This window comes from Lasiosphaeria miniovina (assembly GCF_030549165.1).
Source record: "Lasiosphaeria miniovina strain SMH2392-1A chromosome Unknown B0T26scaffold_3, whole genome shotgun sequence".
NCBI classification, from domain to species: Eukaryota; Fungi; Ascomycota; class Sordariomycetes; order Sordariales; family Lasiosphaeriaceae; genus Lasiosphaeria; species Lasiosphaeria miniovina.
Genome location: NW_026848222.1, coordinates 1,794,709 through 1,810,989, shown reverse-complemented (window position 1 = coordinate 1,810,989; position 16,281 = coordinate 1,794,709). Strand labels below are relative to the sequence as shown.

Below are 16,281 nucleotides of genomic sequence, written 5' to 3'. Positions count from 1 at the left end.
CCTGTTGGCTCCAGGGCTCAGGACACACCCCTGTCCTGCTGGGAGTGACGTCTGCGTTCCCTTCCCTAGGGAGTGTGCAAGCCAGGACCCAATTAGGACGTGACTGGAAGCCGAACTCGTCCATCAGGAGATCCAGAACCACGCCTCATCAATCGGAGCCCCAATAGAAAATGCCAGACCGTCTCTTCAGGCATGTACCGTACAACTGCCGATGCCAACATCCGGCATGCGAGCCCAGGGACGACAAAACGCCGAGAAGATAATTCTTTGCTCGTGTCTCAACAACGATTCCAGACGCCTGCGGTGCACGTATGTACACAGCACAGTAGGCCAAGGTCCAAGTATCTTCACTAAGGCCGGAGCACCGACCCACGGTAACGTCCGGCAGCCAAAATGGCAACCCGATCTGCGGACTTTGGTCTTTGGGTCACGGCGCCGTTATCTGGCGTCGTGGGGGAGAACAGGTCCATCAGCGCTATCGTGCCTCTCTGGCCTTCCGTGCCGCCAACCGGCTGGTCGGGCTGCCTGGGCTTGGACCTTCCTGGCGGCTTCCGTATCTCTGGCAAAGTCACCTGCTCTCCAACGTGCCGCTCAGGGAGCCGAGGCGAGCTGCACTCCACGACAATCGTCCCGCGGAACCGTTCCTCCGTCGGCACTGGGCATGTCGCTCTCTTGCTCTATTGGCCCAATGGTGCCTCTCGGTAGCGCATAATGCCCCATCCCATGTAAGTCATCGAGAAAGAAACGTGCCTGCGCACATATCTTGGGACCTTCACTTGCCCTACAGCCCCCTACACCTTCATGTCCAAATTTGGGTTGCGCGGAGAGTGTGCTATAGGCACGGCAGAAAAGGCGCAGCCAACTAGACGGTTACCTTTGTCGATGCACCGTGGGAAGAAAGAAACTTCTAGTGCAGCCCGTAACCGGAATATTCAGGGGATCGACAGCTCTAGTCAGGATGGTCGTTGTAATACTTGATGCGACCTAACCAGCTATAACCAAAAACTAGTCTGCCATGGTAAGAAAAGTGCCGATTTGGTGACAGCAACACTTCGCGGCAGATGTTCATTGATGTGGACGCGAGCCGTAGAAAGCATGCATGCCACTTCCCTATCGGAAGAGCGAGTAATGTCGGCCATGGTTGACGAGTTTCAACGGCGGTCAGTCGATGTCGAGATCGACATAACGAGAAAGGAAGGATGTCCGTTCCTTGGCTGGGTAACACAAGCCTCGCTCATGAAGATAGAGGAACGGCCGGTGGTTGGAACGAAGACTGACTAGCGAAGAGGTTGACAAGGCGCAAGCAAGCACGCAAGCTCGCATCAACTCTTGCCGCCAGCATGGTGGTAACAAGGGCGGTTTTTGGCAGCGATTTGACCTTTTTCGCCTTTGAGTACTTCTCGGGCCCTTCGGGTTGGCCAGCTTTCGAGAGCATGGCGCCATCACGAACGGCACAGGAACACGATGCCGCAGTGACTGAGCCGAAAGCGGAAAATCCGTGGGGGAAAGGCTACCTACACTGGGCGTTGAAGACGCTCAGACTTCTTCATCCTGAGCAGCAGCAATGCCCCACAGCAGGCTTGGGAATTAGCATGTACTGTTCTCCGGCCATACATACAAGCTATCTGTCACCGACAGGAGCGCTAGTTCCAAGACATAACGCCCCCCGAGAGGTAGGGCGATTAATCCTGTTCGTGAGTCACCAAAGCAACCCGCCACATGTCTGCAACCCGGTTTCGAGCGGGACAGGATTGGGGATCAAGACGGAAGAGTGGGAGGGAGAGCGAACGATGAAGCCCATGTGTGGGTTTCCAGGCGTTGTGATCGGCAAAGAGGTGCGGTATCGACTCCGATGTCGTCCGATATCGCCCGCATTCCGGCAGATGACGAACGGTCGAGCGGATCCGTGAACCTTGGGAGTGGAGACTTGGGCGCAGGTTTGTGAACTTTGGCACGCGCGAGAGCTGAGGCCCCGTCTGAGGCCCCGGTTGCGAGTCCTTATCGAGCGGCAGCAGCGGCAACAGCAGGAGAAAGAGGAGGAAGGGGAGGAGCAGGAACTACCTACCCCCAAGCCTAGGTCTGCAGAACCCGAGCTGCTAGTGTAGATAGCGGCAGACACGATGCTGCTGCAAACCGTCTACACGTGCATGCTTAGGTACGGACAGTCGGCGGTCGGGGACTGGGAACGCGCGGCGAAGCTGCTGGACCCAAGGGAGTGGATACGCCTGCGGGCTGACAACGCCCTGGGAGAGCCAGCCAGCCCTGTGACGGGTTTGGTGCAATCATGGGCGCCGCCAGACCCCGGGTTAGGCTCAGTAGGGAAAGAAGGACGAAAGAGACGATCGAACCAAGGCATCCATGCAATGACGCGATGGGAGCGGTCCAAAGTCTCGACTAACCCAGGTACCATGCCTGACAGAGCAGGTACTGTGTGCAGGTATTGTATGCACTTGGTATATTCGCTTTATGTACGAATACATTTAGGCGACGGGCGTTCTGCAGCTCTGCAGCTTTGCAGCATTTGGCTGCCTGGATCCGAAGGTGCCGATGGGAGTTTGGTAAGAGAGAGAGTCGCTCACCGACTCGAGACTTGTCAGATATCACATTGAGGCTGTCGTCGTATTCAGAGCTGGTTCTGCTGGGTTGAGCGATTTTCTAATGGCAGCCCTGAGCTGACAATGCAGCGAGTTCGAGTCAGCACGAAATTGGAGGCGCTGCACGGAGTACTAAGCTGTGACCAGACCAACCCTAACCCTGTACGGAATCGTTCCAAAATAGGCAGGAACAGATTGCAATACATGCGGAATACGGTGTGTGACACTTGCAGTGCGGTGATTACCTTGGCGCCTGTTGCTAGGTCTTCAACTTTCCAACAAAGCTGCGTAACACAACCTAAAGAAATCTCGCTTAATTCTTCGCCGCAGCTCCCGTCGTCAAGGCAAGCTTACATTGGCTGGTTTGTGTCGTGTCGTATGTATTGTCATCATTATTCTGCAGATATGGGGAAATGACGGTATGACGAAACCACACCGGCCGCCCAAGGCATTATTATCTCCTCCCAATCCCCCCTTCCATTAGGTACCATAGTATGGTATAGTACGTATACCTTCTTAAGAAGCCGTGGTATTTCCACTCCTAGCCCCTTACCTCAAGTTGCCATCCCATCACCATCGCAGAGCCATTACCCCAATCACACACACCTCATGGCTACATGCTTTCGGATACCGGCTCGGAATTCGGCTAACACCCCCTCCTCTCACCCCCCTTTCCCTTCCTCTCCGCCCCCACCACCCCTTTTCGCCCCAACACAGGACACGTGAAGGGGTGGCGTTGGTAGATGCCTTATCCTCTGACGGTTTTATTCCCTGCGGGAAAACTGTTTTCCCGTCTCAGCTCAGAATGCCTCTGGCCGTGGCCTTCGATAACCCGCATGTTTACTGTCTGTCGTCTGCCTCATGTTGACCACGGGGGACGACGAGCAATCACTTGTCTCTTCCGCGCCAGCACCAGTCCCCCCGCCATTGCAGTGGATCACTGAGAGCGAGCGAGGTTTCTGGGCCACCGGCTAGGCCAATGGAATCATTATTTGCCGCAATATATAATTATGAGCGTCTTATTGTCCAGTTCCAAATTTCCAATGTGTGTCTCTTGTGTAACAACGATAAAACAGCCATACAAACCTGGCCTTTCTGTACTATCATCCCCCGAATATGGCTCAACCAACCCCCACCGGGCCTTACAAGCTCGTCACAGTCAACAATGCCCCTGACCGGGCGAGGAGGCTGATTGGCCGCGTCGTCGAAGACGTCAAGGGCCAATACACTATCATCCACGCCGCAAACTCGGCTAGTACGCAAGCTCTTCTCCTCTCCCTCGGTGCTTTTTATTAAACCAACTTATTTCTATCAAAGTAAAGACTGCCAATCTTGACTAACACGGACCTCTTCTGCCCTTTCTTTGTAGCTATTGAAGACGTTGAAAAGACAGTCCAAGAGGCGCAGCCTGATATTCTCGTAAGTTATTCATTGCGCAAGGGAGAATATATACAAAATAGGTCAAGCAATGGGTTGGCAACGACTACAAGAATAGTAACAATAGATAAGAGAGGGAAAACTGATTACCCCTTTTTTCCTTTGACAAAAATATAGTTTACCGCATCTATGTGGACGCCCGAGGAATCTCGGCAGATTATTGCGATTGCCAAGGGCGTGGTGCCCAGCCTGCGCACCTTCTCGCTGCCGCAGGGGCTGCAGGTAGCAAAGGGGCCCGACGCCGTGGTCGAGTACATCAAGGAGAACCTGCCGGCATTGCTGGAATAGTCGGCAGAAATGCAGTATTAAAGGGGGAAGGGGGGAACCATTATATGTGTGGTCTCGATAGATGGGTGCCAGGACACAGTCTACACTTCAAAGCGGTATGCTCTCGTATAAGAGGAGGGCTCTTTAAATCGGCAAATGGATAGATAGAGTTATAATAAAAGACGGCAGAATATGAGAGACGAGAGGAATATGCAAAATTAACCCCTGTTCTTGCTTGGATGGCGATCGGGGAATATGGTAAGAGTGGAAGAAATAAAGATGCAAATAACGAAAGAGTATCAACTAACTAAGAATTACAATTATATAATGGAACGCCTTTACCGTTTACTTTCGCCTCTAGACAGCTGTGAATGAACCAAGACATATTCAGTGTGCGTGTGTATGCGGTAATAAACCAGAGCACACACTACCAACCTCGAAAACACAACGCTCAGACAGAGAAGAAACACCGTAGAGCTACGCAGTGTCCGTCAGATGGCAGCAGTATGTCAGCCAGTCAGTCCATATTTGAGCTAGAAATACCTAGGTATCTACCTCAACTTCCTTACCAACCCTCGCTCGCTCATCCCGCCACCACTAACCCATCCCATTGCTAGCCCTCTATTTCTCGTTCTCCATGACATTGTACAAGCTGCCGATGTGGGGCAGGATCTCGACGACGAACTCGTCGCCCTCGTGCAGCAGCTCTTTGGGGTTCTTGGCCATGCCGACGCCGGCCGGCGTGCCGGTGATGATGACGGTGCCCTTGGGCAGCGTCGTGCCCTGTGACAGGAAGCTGACGACCTTGGGGACCGAGAAGATGAGGTCGCTGTGGTTGCTTGGTTAGAACAGATGCATTGCGCGGGTCTTTCCCTGAAGCCTTCCCCCTTTTTGTGTCTTTGGGAAGGAAATAGGGGGGGCCGTGGTGGGTGGGTGGAAGAAATGGGGTGGTTCAAAACTCACGTCAACGGGCTATCCTGCAGGACCTTCCCGTTCTTGATGCCACGGAGCTTGAGGTCGCCGGGGTTTGGGATCAGGGCCTTGGACACGAGCACGGGGCCGATGGGGCAGGCGCCGTCGAAGCCCTTGGAGTAGCACCACTGGGTCTGGGCGAACTGCGAGGCGCGGCTGGAGATGTCGTTGCAGGCCGTGTAGCCGAGCACGTAGTCGAGCGCGTCGGCCTCGGACACATTCTTGGCCTCCTTGCCGATGACAATGGCCAGCTCCGACTCGTAGTCTGCCGTGTCCGACGCGAGCGTGTGCTTGGGGATGATGGTCGGCGCCGGCCACGGGTCGGCGAGCGACGTTGCTGGCTTGCTGGAAGCGGGCGCACGCTGTTAGCTCACCGAGACTGTCTCTCTCACGGGCGAACAAGAATTCCCTACAGAAACAAGGTCGGAATGTCCGGAATTGACATTTTGGCCTCCTCGGCATGCCTCTTGTACTGCACGTCGAGTCTGTCAGCATGCTCACCCTCACTCCCCAACTCATTACGAACTTGCAAAGGACGACAAGGCAAAGACATGCATGGGCGCACTCACATTTAACCCGATGCAGCGGATGGTGCCGACCTCGGACTGCGTCAGGGGCGCGAGCACTCGGTCGATGACGGCGACCTCGTCCGTGGCTGAGCCGGCATCTAGCACCGAGGCGCCGCTGAACACCTTGACCTTGACATCCAAGCCCTTGCGGACGGCAACGCCCACGTCGACGGCGCTATCAACAGGCTCGCCAATGAGGATCTTGCTGCTGAGTCCCTTGGGCACAAATCGAACGAGGCCTGCGAAGTGAGGGCATCGGAAAGTTAGCGCGACGATTCTTCTCGGACACCCAACCGCCGTGACTCTCTGGGGAATTGAAAGCAGTTATCGCAGTCTCACGTTGGAAAGCCATTGCCACGAAGATGAGTGTCGGCTGCGTTTATAGTCTGGTAAGTGTAGAGCGTAGTGTTGCTGTCTTCAGACTCGGGAACTCTCTCATAAACTCGTCTTAAATCGCAGCTGTTCACTTTGAGACGGCATACACTCTGTTCCTGTTGTTGATGCAAAGATGTGCGAAATCGGGTGGTCTAGAATGTTGTCTGCGTTGATAAATAAACCCCCGACGCCGCTCCTTGGGGCTCCATCAGAAGTACCTATGCTGGCCACATCAGGCTATATTTCCGCCACGGGCAGCCCAGTATTCTTCCGCCGCCTCAAACGCGCTCCGGAGGTATTTCCTAGGCCGCACTCGCAAATGTCGTGACTGGTACTGCGGATTACAATACACATGTCCACATAAGTAAGTGCCGGATAACCAGATCCAGACGTTTGTTCCCGGACCCCCCACATTCCCCGCAACCCCCGCTGTCCTTCCCCTTTCCCGCAGCAACTCCTCATCAACTGGAGCTATCCTCATGCTCGTCCAATGGGTTCCCGAACCAGCACTTGTCGTCCCAAGTGTTGGAGGACCCGATTCCGCTCTTCGGCCGATACACGAGTCCTGGGCGAGCCGTCTTAGCTCCGACCGTCTCCGACTCTCTCGTCCGATATCAAACTCCGACATAGACCTCAAACATCATGGTCCGATATTATTCCTCCAACTGACATCCGGCCTTGATATGGCCCGCTGTAGCTGAATGGTTAACTATCGAGACTGTCTGTCATTGCCAGTGAGACTTACCTCGTAAAGCCAATCCCTGGGTTGAGCGTCTCCTATATGGTCGCATAAACCTTGCAAGCTAGAGCAATTCGTTTCGATATACACGGGCGTTGGCAACGCCTATTTGGCTCGCACATTGTATACTGTTGTTCCTACACGTTATTCCGACATCTGTATTCTGACGGCAGTGAAAGGAGGCCGATTTAAACAGCCACCCTAAAAGGAAATCCACTTGTTACCACGGACGATGTCAGGCAACTTCTTCCGATTTTGTGGTATTTGATAAAGTCTCATTTCTCGCTTTCGAGGTGGCTCACGACGTCGGCAAGATCCCGAAATGGCCTTCAGCATATTCTGTTCGTTCGGGCAGTGGTAGATCTTGCTTTGGTCTGTGCAAAAGAAATAAGAGGTCAGTTTCGGTTGAAAGATGAATGTTATGAGTGGTCCCCACGGTGTCTGTTGAGATGCTGATTCAATCCTTGTAGAAGATCGAAGTGTCGCATGCAGATATTGCATTGATATCCACTTCCATTCCAAGCCCCATGCGTGGCTGTGTATTTCACAGTACCGCCCCAGTTCACTGTATGGAAGGCCGGTTAGATTGGAATCGTCAGTGGCGGTTTGGATCCCTGAGAAGGCCGACTCACGCATGTTCTTCGATATGACACCGTCGTGATCCTTCAGGCGAACAAATCGATACACCTCATCCCGCTTCAGATGAGACGCAGCCCGGCACGAGCCAGACTCGATATGGCTACAGACACTCCCAGCGCTAGACATCTCTTCATTGCAGAACACACAGCCAAGGAGTGGGTTAATCGCCCCGCAAGATCGAAGATGCTGGTTTTGTCCCAGTGTCGGGTTAGTGAGCGCTTTCTAATCTCGTCCAAGTACCGTAAAAGACGGAATCGATGACTGACCTGCTCAAAGTCATGAGAGCTTCCAGGTGTCGCTGTGCTGTCGCTCGTGATAGTTGCATTGCTCAAGTGTTTTGAATGTCTGGTGACAGGTCTGACACTCATATCCCCAGTGGTTCGCATGGGCCATGTGACGTTTGGCCCAATATTTGTTGACAAAATATAGGGACATCGCTCGCACTCGTTGCGGGACGGCTCATGGCCGGTAGACAAGCAGTGGCTGTCCCTCGCTTGGTAACCGGCGGCGAAAGCTTTCCTACAAGTCCCGCACTCGAACTTTCCGGACTAGTTAGGCATCTTCGACGAAACCCGCTGGAGGCCAGAGGGAGAAATGGATAGTTTGGAAGCAACCTGGCACGGGAAAAGTCGATCTCGAAGGAAACGCGAACACATCGAATCCAGTATGGAATAGGTACACTATTCGGACCAATACCGTCAATATGGAAAGCAGAGGGGAGAATGGAAGGAAGGGATGGAAGGGAAGGGTTGGAAGGCTAAATTCCGATGGAAGGTGGGAGGGTACGAGTGCCAGTGGTTGGCTATAGGCATATACAGAAGGAAAGGAAGGAACGATATGGTGCTAACAGTTTTCAGGCTGAGAAAAGGACGACTCTTGTATTTTTCTCCCGGGGGGGAGGGGTGGGGGAGGAGGGAAAGGGTGACCAGGCGGAGAAGAAAAAGGGCAGAGCGCGACCACGCAAAGACCAGTCCTACGGAAGAGTATTATTGCGTGCAAGATTCTTTCAGTACCTGGGTGGCAATTTTTGTTGAGTATTGACGACGAGAATAAGAATATTCCAATTTGAAAAGGAGCCTGGGCAGTCAGAATCTGAGATTTGAGGAGGGGGGTGGAAGTTAGGTTGCGAGTTGGAGGCCCTAGTGAAGGAAAGAGCAAGGTGCGACGCGTCGCTCAAATGTCGGGTGCTGTCAAAACCGGGCTGCGAGGAAGGGGCCTGGGAGCTGGCAGCAGGAAATTAAGGTATTTGGGCCCAGGAGGAAGGAGCGAAGGTCGTTTACATTGTCTGTGTACCTGCCGTACTCGAGAAGGCACCGAAGTATCAAGCATCTCTTGCGGTTGCTTTCCACCCTTTTTATTACGTCTGCTAGTCTGATTTGGTATCTAAACCTGATACGGAATCAACGCCCGTATCCCAAGAAGTGAGGCCTTGGAGGATACGGACTATCTAACAAAATTCCTTCCAGGCTATTGGCCGCCTGTTTTCGAGAGGAGACGTATGTTCCTTTGATATTGGACAAGATGGCCAAACATCTTCAATGTCGAGCTCTCTTCCTTCTAATATGTTGGGTGCCAAGCCTGGGCTTATAGGAAGATGAAAAGGGGAACGGGAACAATGTGCATTGGCCGCACTCTACATCTCCTTCATCGTTCCTTCACTCGATGCATGTTAATATCCATTCACCAGCGGCTTCCCTACTTTTCAAGGTCTGGGCCAAAGAGTAGACGGCCATTCAGGCACTCTCCAATCACCGGAAAAGCATGTCAAATGCATCGAGATCGTAATTCGTGTTCATTCTCTCGCCCGGTGGCTGCATTGACTGCTGATAACGACGTTAGTAAAGTATCAGGACTCGACATCAAACGGAGGCGGGGAGAGGCTAACAACATCACTGTCCCAGCCCCAGTCCCAGTCATCAAGAAAACCACCCGTAAAGCTCTTCGCTCCAAAGATCTCGTTATTGTCGTCTCTCTGGTTCTGCGTCGTACCGTCGCCACTATCGCCACTACCGTCGTCGATGATCATGCCCATGTTCTTGGCTACGGTTTTCAACATTTCATAGCACTCTATAGCACGGCCGGTCGCCTGCTGCATGATGAGCGCGGTGCCGGCCTCGCTGTCCGTGCCAGATTCGAGGACATCGACATATGGGATAAGCATGGGACCGAAAACATATGACTTTATATTGGTCTCCCCGGCCCTGATTCGATTTTTCCACCAGTCGGTAACCCAGTCGAAGACGGCATGCAGCTCAGCCTCGCCGCTGGGGCTCTTTACCACCGTTCCGAGGTTATTTCGGTCCTCCTCCTTGCGAGACAGATACTCGAGACTAACGACGAGGCAGGCTTGGATAAGCATTGAACGGGGGAAACCGGACCCGCAAATAATAAAACGGTCAAAGTCGCTGGCTGAAGAAGTTGGAGCCAAGTGTTGTTGCTCGGGTGACAGCCCGTTGTCGGGAACCTGGTCAACGGTAGTGTTTCGGGCAAGCGCGACAAGTGTCAGAGCCGCGTCGACACTCGTCTTGCGCGAGAAGTAGTGAGTTGGGCTATGCAGCCCATCGCGCCACCAAGAAAGATGGAGGGCAAGAAGGTAGCGGTTCATGGTTATCTCGAGTAGGCGGAACTGGAAAATCGAGACTCCCTCGGCACCTAACTCGTCGCTGGGAAAGGAGCGTAGCCGCTGCATAAGGGCTCGATTCTCGGCGACGAGTTCAGTGCTCAGGCGTAGTGTTTCATGATATTTTGGACTTTTGCTGGACACTTGCGGATCGTTGATAAGATTCGCGATGGTGAGTCGCGTGGCGAACGACTTGAAAAGGGCAATTTGAACTGCGACATGGGAGAACGAGGAAGAAGACCTGGCACTATCCGTTGCTACAGCAACATCAGTACTGCCATTCTGGCTGAGCACGATCTCCTCGTCGTTAATATTGGTAGGCGGTTTCGTGTCAAAGTTGGAGAGCGAAATTAGGGGCAGACCGCCAGCGTCGAGGCTCGCCTGTAGGCAGATTTCGAGAATGGTGGTCCACAGGCGCCGACGCAGCTCGGCCCGCAGGCGCGGCATAGGTACCAGGGTATCTGGGTCATGGTGTAAGCCTGTGTGCATGGCGGCACGAAGGAGGCTCCCGGCAGAGATCCAGGTGAGGTCGCCGCCAACACCAGCTGTCTGCTTGGCCAGCTGGAGGAGGCACATAATTTGCAGGCCTGGGATGCTCAGACGTGCCTTCTCAGGGGGGAGCACCAGCCATACCAGTGCCTCGTAGATCCAGCCCGTGGCTTGGGCGCGGAGCGAGTACGTGTCATCGTGAAAACAAGCCCCAATGGCCATACAGACCTGCATTAGAACGATGAAGGCCTGGGTCGCCATGTGGGGCTGTTCCCAGTAACGCTCATACTCGGCCAAGAAGGACGGCACGTGGAGGATGCGGTAGACAGTTTCAAAGGTGCGTAGATAGCCGTTGATCAGAACGTCGGCGACGGGGCGGGTGGGGACACTCATCCCAACGGCCAGGGCGGACAGTGGAGGGACGCGACGGGCTTTGATCGCTCGACCGATGGATTTGCATTTCTCAGTGTACATTTCAAATGTCTTGTCCCGACGGGCCAGGTCCATGATCTTGAGAAACCAGGCCTAGGGAGACAGGCAAATACATGAGCCTTGTCAGCTACGGGTCTGGTATGTGTGAACGACTAGGCATCTAGGAAACGAGATTCAGGGGCAGTAAGCTACCGTAGAAGATGAAGAGGTCATTGTGGTGCCGTGCACCCAATGGCTTTGGCCGAAGAACCTAGTTTTGGACATGGTGCCGCGAATTGGAAGTGAGACAAACGACTTTTCGACGTCAGTAGAGGCAGCAGGCGCATAGAGAGGCGGCGACTGGTCTCGTGTTCCAGGGGGCGAGGGCGAGGGCTGGCGACCGAGGGCTGACTGGAGCTCTCTTTCAAGCTGCTTCAAGCGGCGCTCAAGGGAATCAATGGTTGCCGCCGAGGAGACGATAGAGGGGGTTGGATAGGACCCAGAGCCAGGGGGTAACGGTCCTTTGTTTACTACTAAGGAGGTACCGGAATATGACCCAGCAACAGAGGCTTCCATAGAGGCTCCGGCTCCGGCTCCAGCGGCCGGAACAGCGGCCGGCCTGGGGCGGCGAGACGCACCGAGCGGAAGTGGAGGCACATATGTGCACTCGGGGTTGCCTAGCCGCGTGCAGGTGGCACATGGGGAGGCACGGTCGCAGCGGACTTTGCGGAGGCGACACTGCTCGCAGGCCAGGGCCGGCCGTCTCCGCTTCTTGGGTGGGTTCTGCATGAGGCCGTTGGCAGTAAATTAGGCTTTCTACCTACGGTAGCGTAACGTTGGGTATTGTTGTCTTGTCAAAGTTGGGGACGGGACGGCTGAGGAGAGGGAGGGTGCGAGCCCCGTTTGACCACTCAAAGAATTAAATGGAGAAATTTGAGGTGCACCAAGCCAAAGACGAGACAGTCGCAGAATATGATGGCTCGTAAAAAATAGAACAACGGGGCCAGCGAGTCTGAGCTGTCAGAATGGGATGTTGTGAACAAAGACTCTACAACGTAGAGGTAAGGTACGAAGTGGTAAATTTCATGTAATTACTAGGGGAATATTTTAGTAGCTTCTGTACAGATTACTAAAATGCTTGGAGGGATGTGAACAGTTAGGTGATGCCAGACATTGGCTGCCAGCAGCAGAGGTAAGGTATGGAAATCTAAAGTTGGGACCATGAGAGGCTGAAATTTTTATGCCTGCCTGTCGTTCGGTGTTTTGGCATGTAAGTGCTGCGTGCCTCTTCGGGCCATGCTGAATATGCCGAGCCTTATCCCCGAGCAGCCAATAACGAGTCACCAAACAACAGTGGAGCGTCCTGCCCCTCGTCAAGCTCAGGCACGGGCACAGCAACGCGTTGCCGCTGCAGTAAGCTGTAGCGCCCAGGCACTCAATTAAAACCCCTGTCAAGGGGGCATCTGCCCGCAACGCGAGTCACGCGTCGCGTCGCGTTTTCTCTGAGCCCTGTCTGGCTGGCTGGCTTGGTTTTCCATCTAACTATTCCCTAGTCTGCCCAAGCGCTGCCCGCACCTTCAACACCGTCAAGTCAACACCGACTGCCATCCCACCTCGTCCACCTGTCTGCCTGTCTGCCACCCTCAATCTGTGCAGTCGTCTGTGAATGGTAGCAGCACAATGGATGTTTCTCTGATCCGCGATGAGGCCACCAAAAACCGGGTGCGCCAGGCCGAAGAGTTTCTCGATCCTCGTACGACCCCCTCCCCTCCTTTCTATCTTGTCTTGAGCGGGGTGGCAGCGCAAACACCTGTCCCAACGCAATGCTGATGCTGACTTGACCTTTTTGCCTGCAGACGACCAACATGTCCGTAGCTACCGCCCCGACATCATCTTGATGCTACAGAAGAACCAGCGCAGACTCGTTGTCAACATCGACCATGTCCGCGACCACAACCCCGAGATCGCCGAGGGCCTGCTCACCGATCCCTTCGACTACACCCTCGCCTTCAACCATGCCCTCAAGGAGATCGTCAAGACCATTCCCCAGGCTCGCCCCGACCAGACAGACCCCGATGTCCTCTACTACTGCGCCTGGGCTGGCAGCTTCGGCCTGCATGCCTGCAATCCCAGGACCCTGTCGTCTCACCACCTCAACAACATGGTCTCCATCGAGGGCATCGTCACGCGTTGCTCTCTGATCCGCCCCAAGATTGTCAAGAGCGTACACTGGAACGAGACCAAGAACATTTTCCAGTTCAGAGAGTACCGCGACCAGACCATGACCAACGGCGTCACCACCTCCAGCGTCTACCCCCAGGAAGACGACGAGGGCAACCCCCTACTGACCGAATATGGTTTCTCTACCTTCCGCGACCACCAGACCATCTCCATCCAGGAGATGCCCGAGAGGGCCCCTGCTGGTCAGCTGCCCAGAGGCGTCGATGTCCTCCTCGACGACGACCTAGTCGACAAGGTCAAGCCCGGCGACCGCGTCCAGCTCGTTGGCATCTACCGCACCCTCGGTAACAGGAACACGAACCACAACACAGCCCTCTTCAAGACCGTGCTCCTAGCCAACAACATCGTACTCCTCCACTCAAAATCCGGCGGTGGCTTGGTTACCGCCACAATTACCGACACCGACATCCGCAACATCAATAAGATCTCCAAGAAGCCCAAGCTGTTTGAGCTGCTCTCCCAGTCCCTTGCGCCCAGCATCTTTGGTCACGACCACATCAAGAAGGCTATTCTTTTGATGCTTCTCGGAGGAATGGAAAAGAACCTGGAGAACGGCACCCATCTGAGAGGTGACATAAATATCCTGATGGTCGGAGACCCGTCCACCGCCAAATCGCAGTTGCTCCGCTTCGTGCTAAACACTGCCCCTCTGGCAATTGCCACCACCGGTCGCGGTTCATCCGGTGTTGGTTTGACGGCTGCTGTCACATCAGACAAGGAGACAGGCGAGCGCCGTCTGGAAGCCGGTGCTATGGTCATGGCTGATCGCGGCGTCGTCTGTATCGACGAGTTTGACAAGATGTCGGATATCGATCGAGTCGCAATCCACGAAGTCATGGAGCAGCAGACCGTCACCATTGCTAAGGCAGGCATACACACGTCGCTCAACGCCCGCTGCAGCGTCATCGCTGCAGCGAATCCAATCTTCGGCCAGTACGACACCCACAAGGACCCGCACAAGAACATTGCGCTTCCCGACTCTCTATTGTCGCGTTTCGATCTTCTGTTTATCGTCACAGACGACATCGAAGACGCGAGAGACAGGCAAGTCTCGGAACACGTGCTCCGCATGCATCGCTACCGCCAAGCAGGCACCGAGGAAGGTGCCCCCGTCCGTGAAAACGTGCAGCAGTCTCTCAACGTGGCGCTCAACAACCAGGATGCCTCGCAGCGCCCGACCGACGTGTACGAAAAATACGACGCAATGCTGCACGCCGGTGTCCGGGGCACGGGCCGAGGCGCCAACAAGAAGCCCGAGGTGTTGAGCATCCCGTTCATGAAGAAGTACATCCAGTACGCCAAGACGAGGATAAAGCCGGTGCTGACCCAGGAGGCGTCGGACCGCATCGCCGACATCTACGTCGGGCTCCGCAACGACGACATGGAGAGTAACCAGCGCAAGACGAGCCCCATGACGGTGCGTACGCTCGAGACGCTGATCCGTCTCGCCACGGCCCACGCCAAGGCCCGTCTCTCCAACCGCGTCGAGGAGCGCGACGCCGCCGCCGCCGAGTCCATCCTGCGCTTCGCCCTGTTCAAGGAAGTGCTCGAGGACGAGTCCCGCAAGAAGCGCCGCAAGACCCGGCCGGCCGAGACCGAGAACGGCGCCGGCAGCGGCAGCGAGGACGACGACGATGACGACGACGACGATGCCTACCGCGGAACCACATCCCGCACCAGTGCAGCCGCCCGCACCAGCCGCTCCACGCAGGGCCAACCCACCGGGAGCCGCCGCATCGGAACCGGCAACGGCACCGGGCCCCGCGGCGCGCCCGGCGTGGCGAACAGCTCACGGACCTCTCCCGAGGCCACAGCCGAGGAAGACATCTACAACGCGACGCCACGGAGGTCGGCGCGGTCCGGCGCCGGCGCTGGCGCCGGCTCGTCGTCGCAGATGTCGTTTGCCTCGTCCGTGCCCGCCTCGCAGCTACAAACGGAGACGCAGCAGTCTAGGTCTAGCCGCCAGCAGAGCAGCGCTAACCGGCGGGCCGGCGACGACGAGAACGAAGAGGACCCAGATGCCGAGGAGGCTGAGGATGAGGCGCTCGCTAACGGCGCCGCGGCTCTGACAGTAGGCGACAACGAGGACGAGGACGAAGAAGAGGAGGAGGAGGATGAAGACGACGATGGGTCCGCCATTACCGGCCAGCGCTACGGCGTCTTCCGCAGGGCGCTCGGCCAGCTCCTCCAGACGCCCCTCTTCGAGGACGACGCGGCCGACATCGACGAGCTCATCGCCGCCGTCAACCGCAAGGTCGGCTCTGCTCCCTTTGCCCGCGACGAGGCCGTCAAGGCGCTCAAGAAGATGGACATCGCCAACGAACTCATGTATGTCTACCCCCCCTCCTTCATTTGCTTCTCACAATTTAGGAGATATTTATAGAGAGAAATAACTAACCACGGTTTTGCGCCGCAGGTATTCTGATGGAGAGCTTGTCTACAGGGTCTGAGTGTGATAAATGGAGATAGAGTCGTATGTTTGTGTGCGTGTAGGCTGTAATGATCATGGCGGCGGATAGATGCATGGCGGGGATTGGGTTTTGCGTCGTTGTTCTTATGCCAAGCCAAGTGAGAGACGGGTGGGTGAAAGGCACGCTGTGAATGTTTCTCTTTTGTTAGTAAAATGTGATGGCGTTTATTTCGCTTATGGAATTCATTTTCTGATCATTGTAACTCATCTTGATATTATATTCCATTTAAGACATGGTTATTATCGGAGATGATGCTGCCGAAACTGATAACTAAGACTGTAAAGACTGGCTGTGAGTTCAAACTGAACTTTTAACTTGAACATTAAAGTCTACACAACAACGTCTCGTCTAATAAAGACGGAAGATAGTGAACTAGCATAAAGTCTATTGCAGAGGGGGAGAAATCTTCCGTGTCAAATTAAGTAGGTAACAACTACCTTACCTAGGCAGGTATACT

The 16,281-nt window shown here is 54.8% G+C and overlaps 6 protein-coding genes across 6 annotated transcripts; 3 read left to right on the top strand and 3 right to left on the bottom strand.

Moving 5' to 3' along the window:
• Positions 1-393: 393 nt before the first annotated feature.
• Positions 394-705, top strand: B0T26DRAFT_749592 (uncharacterized protein; the record flags this gene model as incomplete). The annotated part of the gene is made up of 1 exon (XM_060445123.1): positions 394-705. The coding sequence occupies one exon, from the start codon at positions 394-396 to the stop codon at positions 703-705; it is 312 nt and encodes a 103-aa protein (XP_060298071.1).
• A 3,005-nt stretch (positions 706-3,710) lies between these two features.
• B0T26DRAFT_739445 (uncharacterized protein) lies at positions 3,711-4,319 on the top strand (the record flags this gene model as incomplete). The annotated part of the gene is made up of 3 exons (XM_060443713.1): positions 3,711-3,849; positions 3,964-4,013; positions 4,149-4,319. 3 exons carry the CDS (start codon positions 3,711-3,713, stop codon positions 4,317-4,319), a joined length of 360 nt encoding a protein of 119 aa, XP_060298070.1.
• A 284-nt stretch (positions 4,320-4,603) lies between these two features.
• On the bottom strand, positions 4,604-6,318 carry B0T26DRAFT_204279 (uncharacterized protein). Its single transcript, XM_060433759.1, has 5 exons — positions 6,179-6,318; positions 5,840-6,078; positions 5,684-5,742; positions 5,262-5,615; positions 4,604-5,127 (listed from the first exon to the last, which is right to left on the bottom strand). Exons 1-5 carry the CDS (start codon positions 6,189-6,191, stop codon positions 4,920-4,922), a joined length of 873 nt encoding a protein of 290 aa, XP_060298069.1. The 5' UTR covers positions 6,192-6,318; the 3' UTR covers positions 4,604-4,919.
• Positions 6,319-7,154: 836 nt separating this feature from the next.
• On the bottom strand, positions 7,155-7,781 carry B0T26DRAFT_643774 (uncharacterized protein; the record flags this gene model as incomplete). Its single annotated transcript, XM_060437573.1, has 3 exons — positions 7,155-7,327; positions 7,390-7,518; positions 7,586-7,781. Coding segments are annotated over 3 exons (498 nt in total), but the record flags the coding sequence as incomplete, so codon positions are not given.
• A 1,657-nt stretch (positions 7,782-9,438) lies between these two features.
• Positions 9,439-11,901, bottom strand: B0T26DRAFT_641820 (uncharacterized protein; the record flags this gene model as incomplete). The annotated part of the gene is made up of 2 exons (XM_060437378.1): positions 9,439-11,211; positions 11,326-11,901. The coding sequence occupies 2 exons, from the start codon at positions 11,899-11,901 to the stop codon at positions 9,439-9,441; spliced, it is 2,349 nt and encodes a 782-aa protein (XP_060298067.1).
• Positions 11,902-12,567: 666 nt separating this feature from the next.
• B0T26DRAFT_204210 (putative subunit of pre-replication complex) lies at positions 12,568-16,124 on the top strand. Its single transcript, XM_060433758.1, has 2 exons — positions 12,568-15,681; positions 15,770-16,124. Exons 1-2 carry the CDS (start codon positions 13,010-13,012, stop codon positions 15,801-15,803), a joined length of 2,706 nt encoding a protein of 901 aa, XP_060298066.1. The 5' UTR covers positions 12,568-13,009; the 3' UTR covers positions 15,804-16,124.
• The last annotated feature ends 157 nt before the right edge of the window (positions 16,125-16,281 follow it).

Bases quoted from the DNA above. Each gene is read 5' to 3' on its own strand.
- B0T26DRAFT_204210 (XM_060433758.1), top strand. From the start codon at position 13,010: ATGCTACAGAAGAACCAGCGCAGACTCGTTGTCAACATCGACCATGTC. The intron at 15,682-15,769 runs GTATGTCTACCC...TTTGCGCCGCAG, and splicing joins GACATCGCCAACGAACTCAT to GTATTCTGATGGAGAGCTTG.
- B0T26DRAFT_204279 (XM_060433759.1), bottom strand. The intron at 5,743-5,839 runs GTGAGTGCGCCC...CTCGACGTGCAG, and splicing joins TCCGCTGCATCGGGTTAAAT to TACAAGAGGCATGCCGAGGA. The intron at 5,616-5,683 runs GTAGGGAATTCT...GCCCGCTTCCAG, and splicing joins GACATTCCGACCTTGTTTCT to CAAGCCAGCAACGTCGCTCG.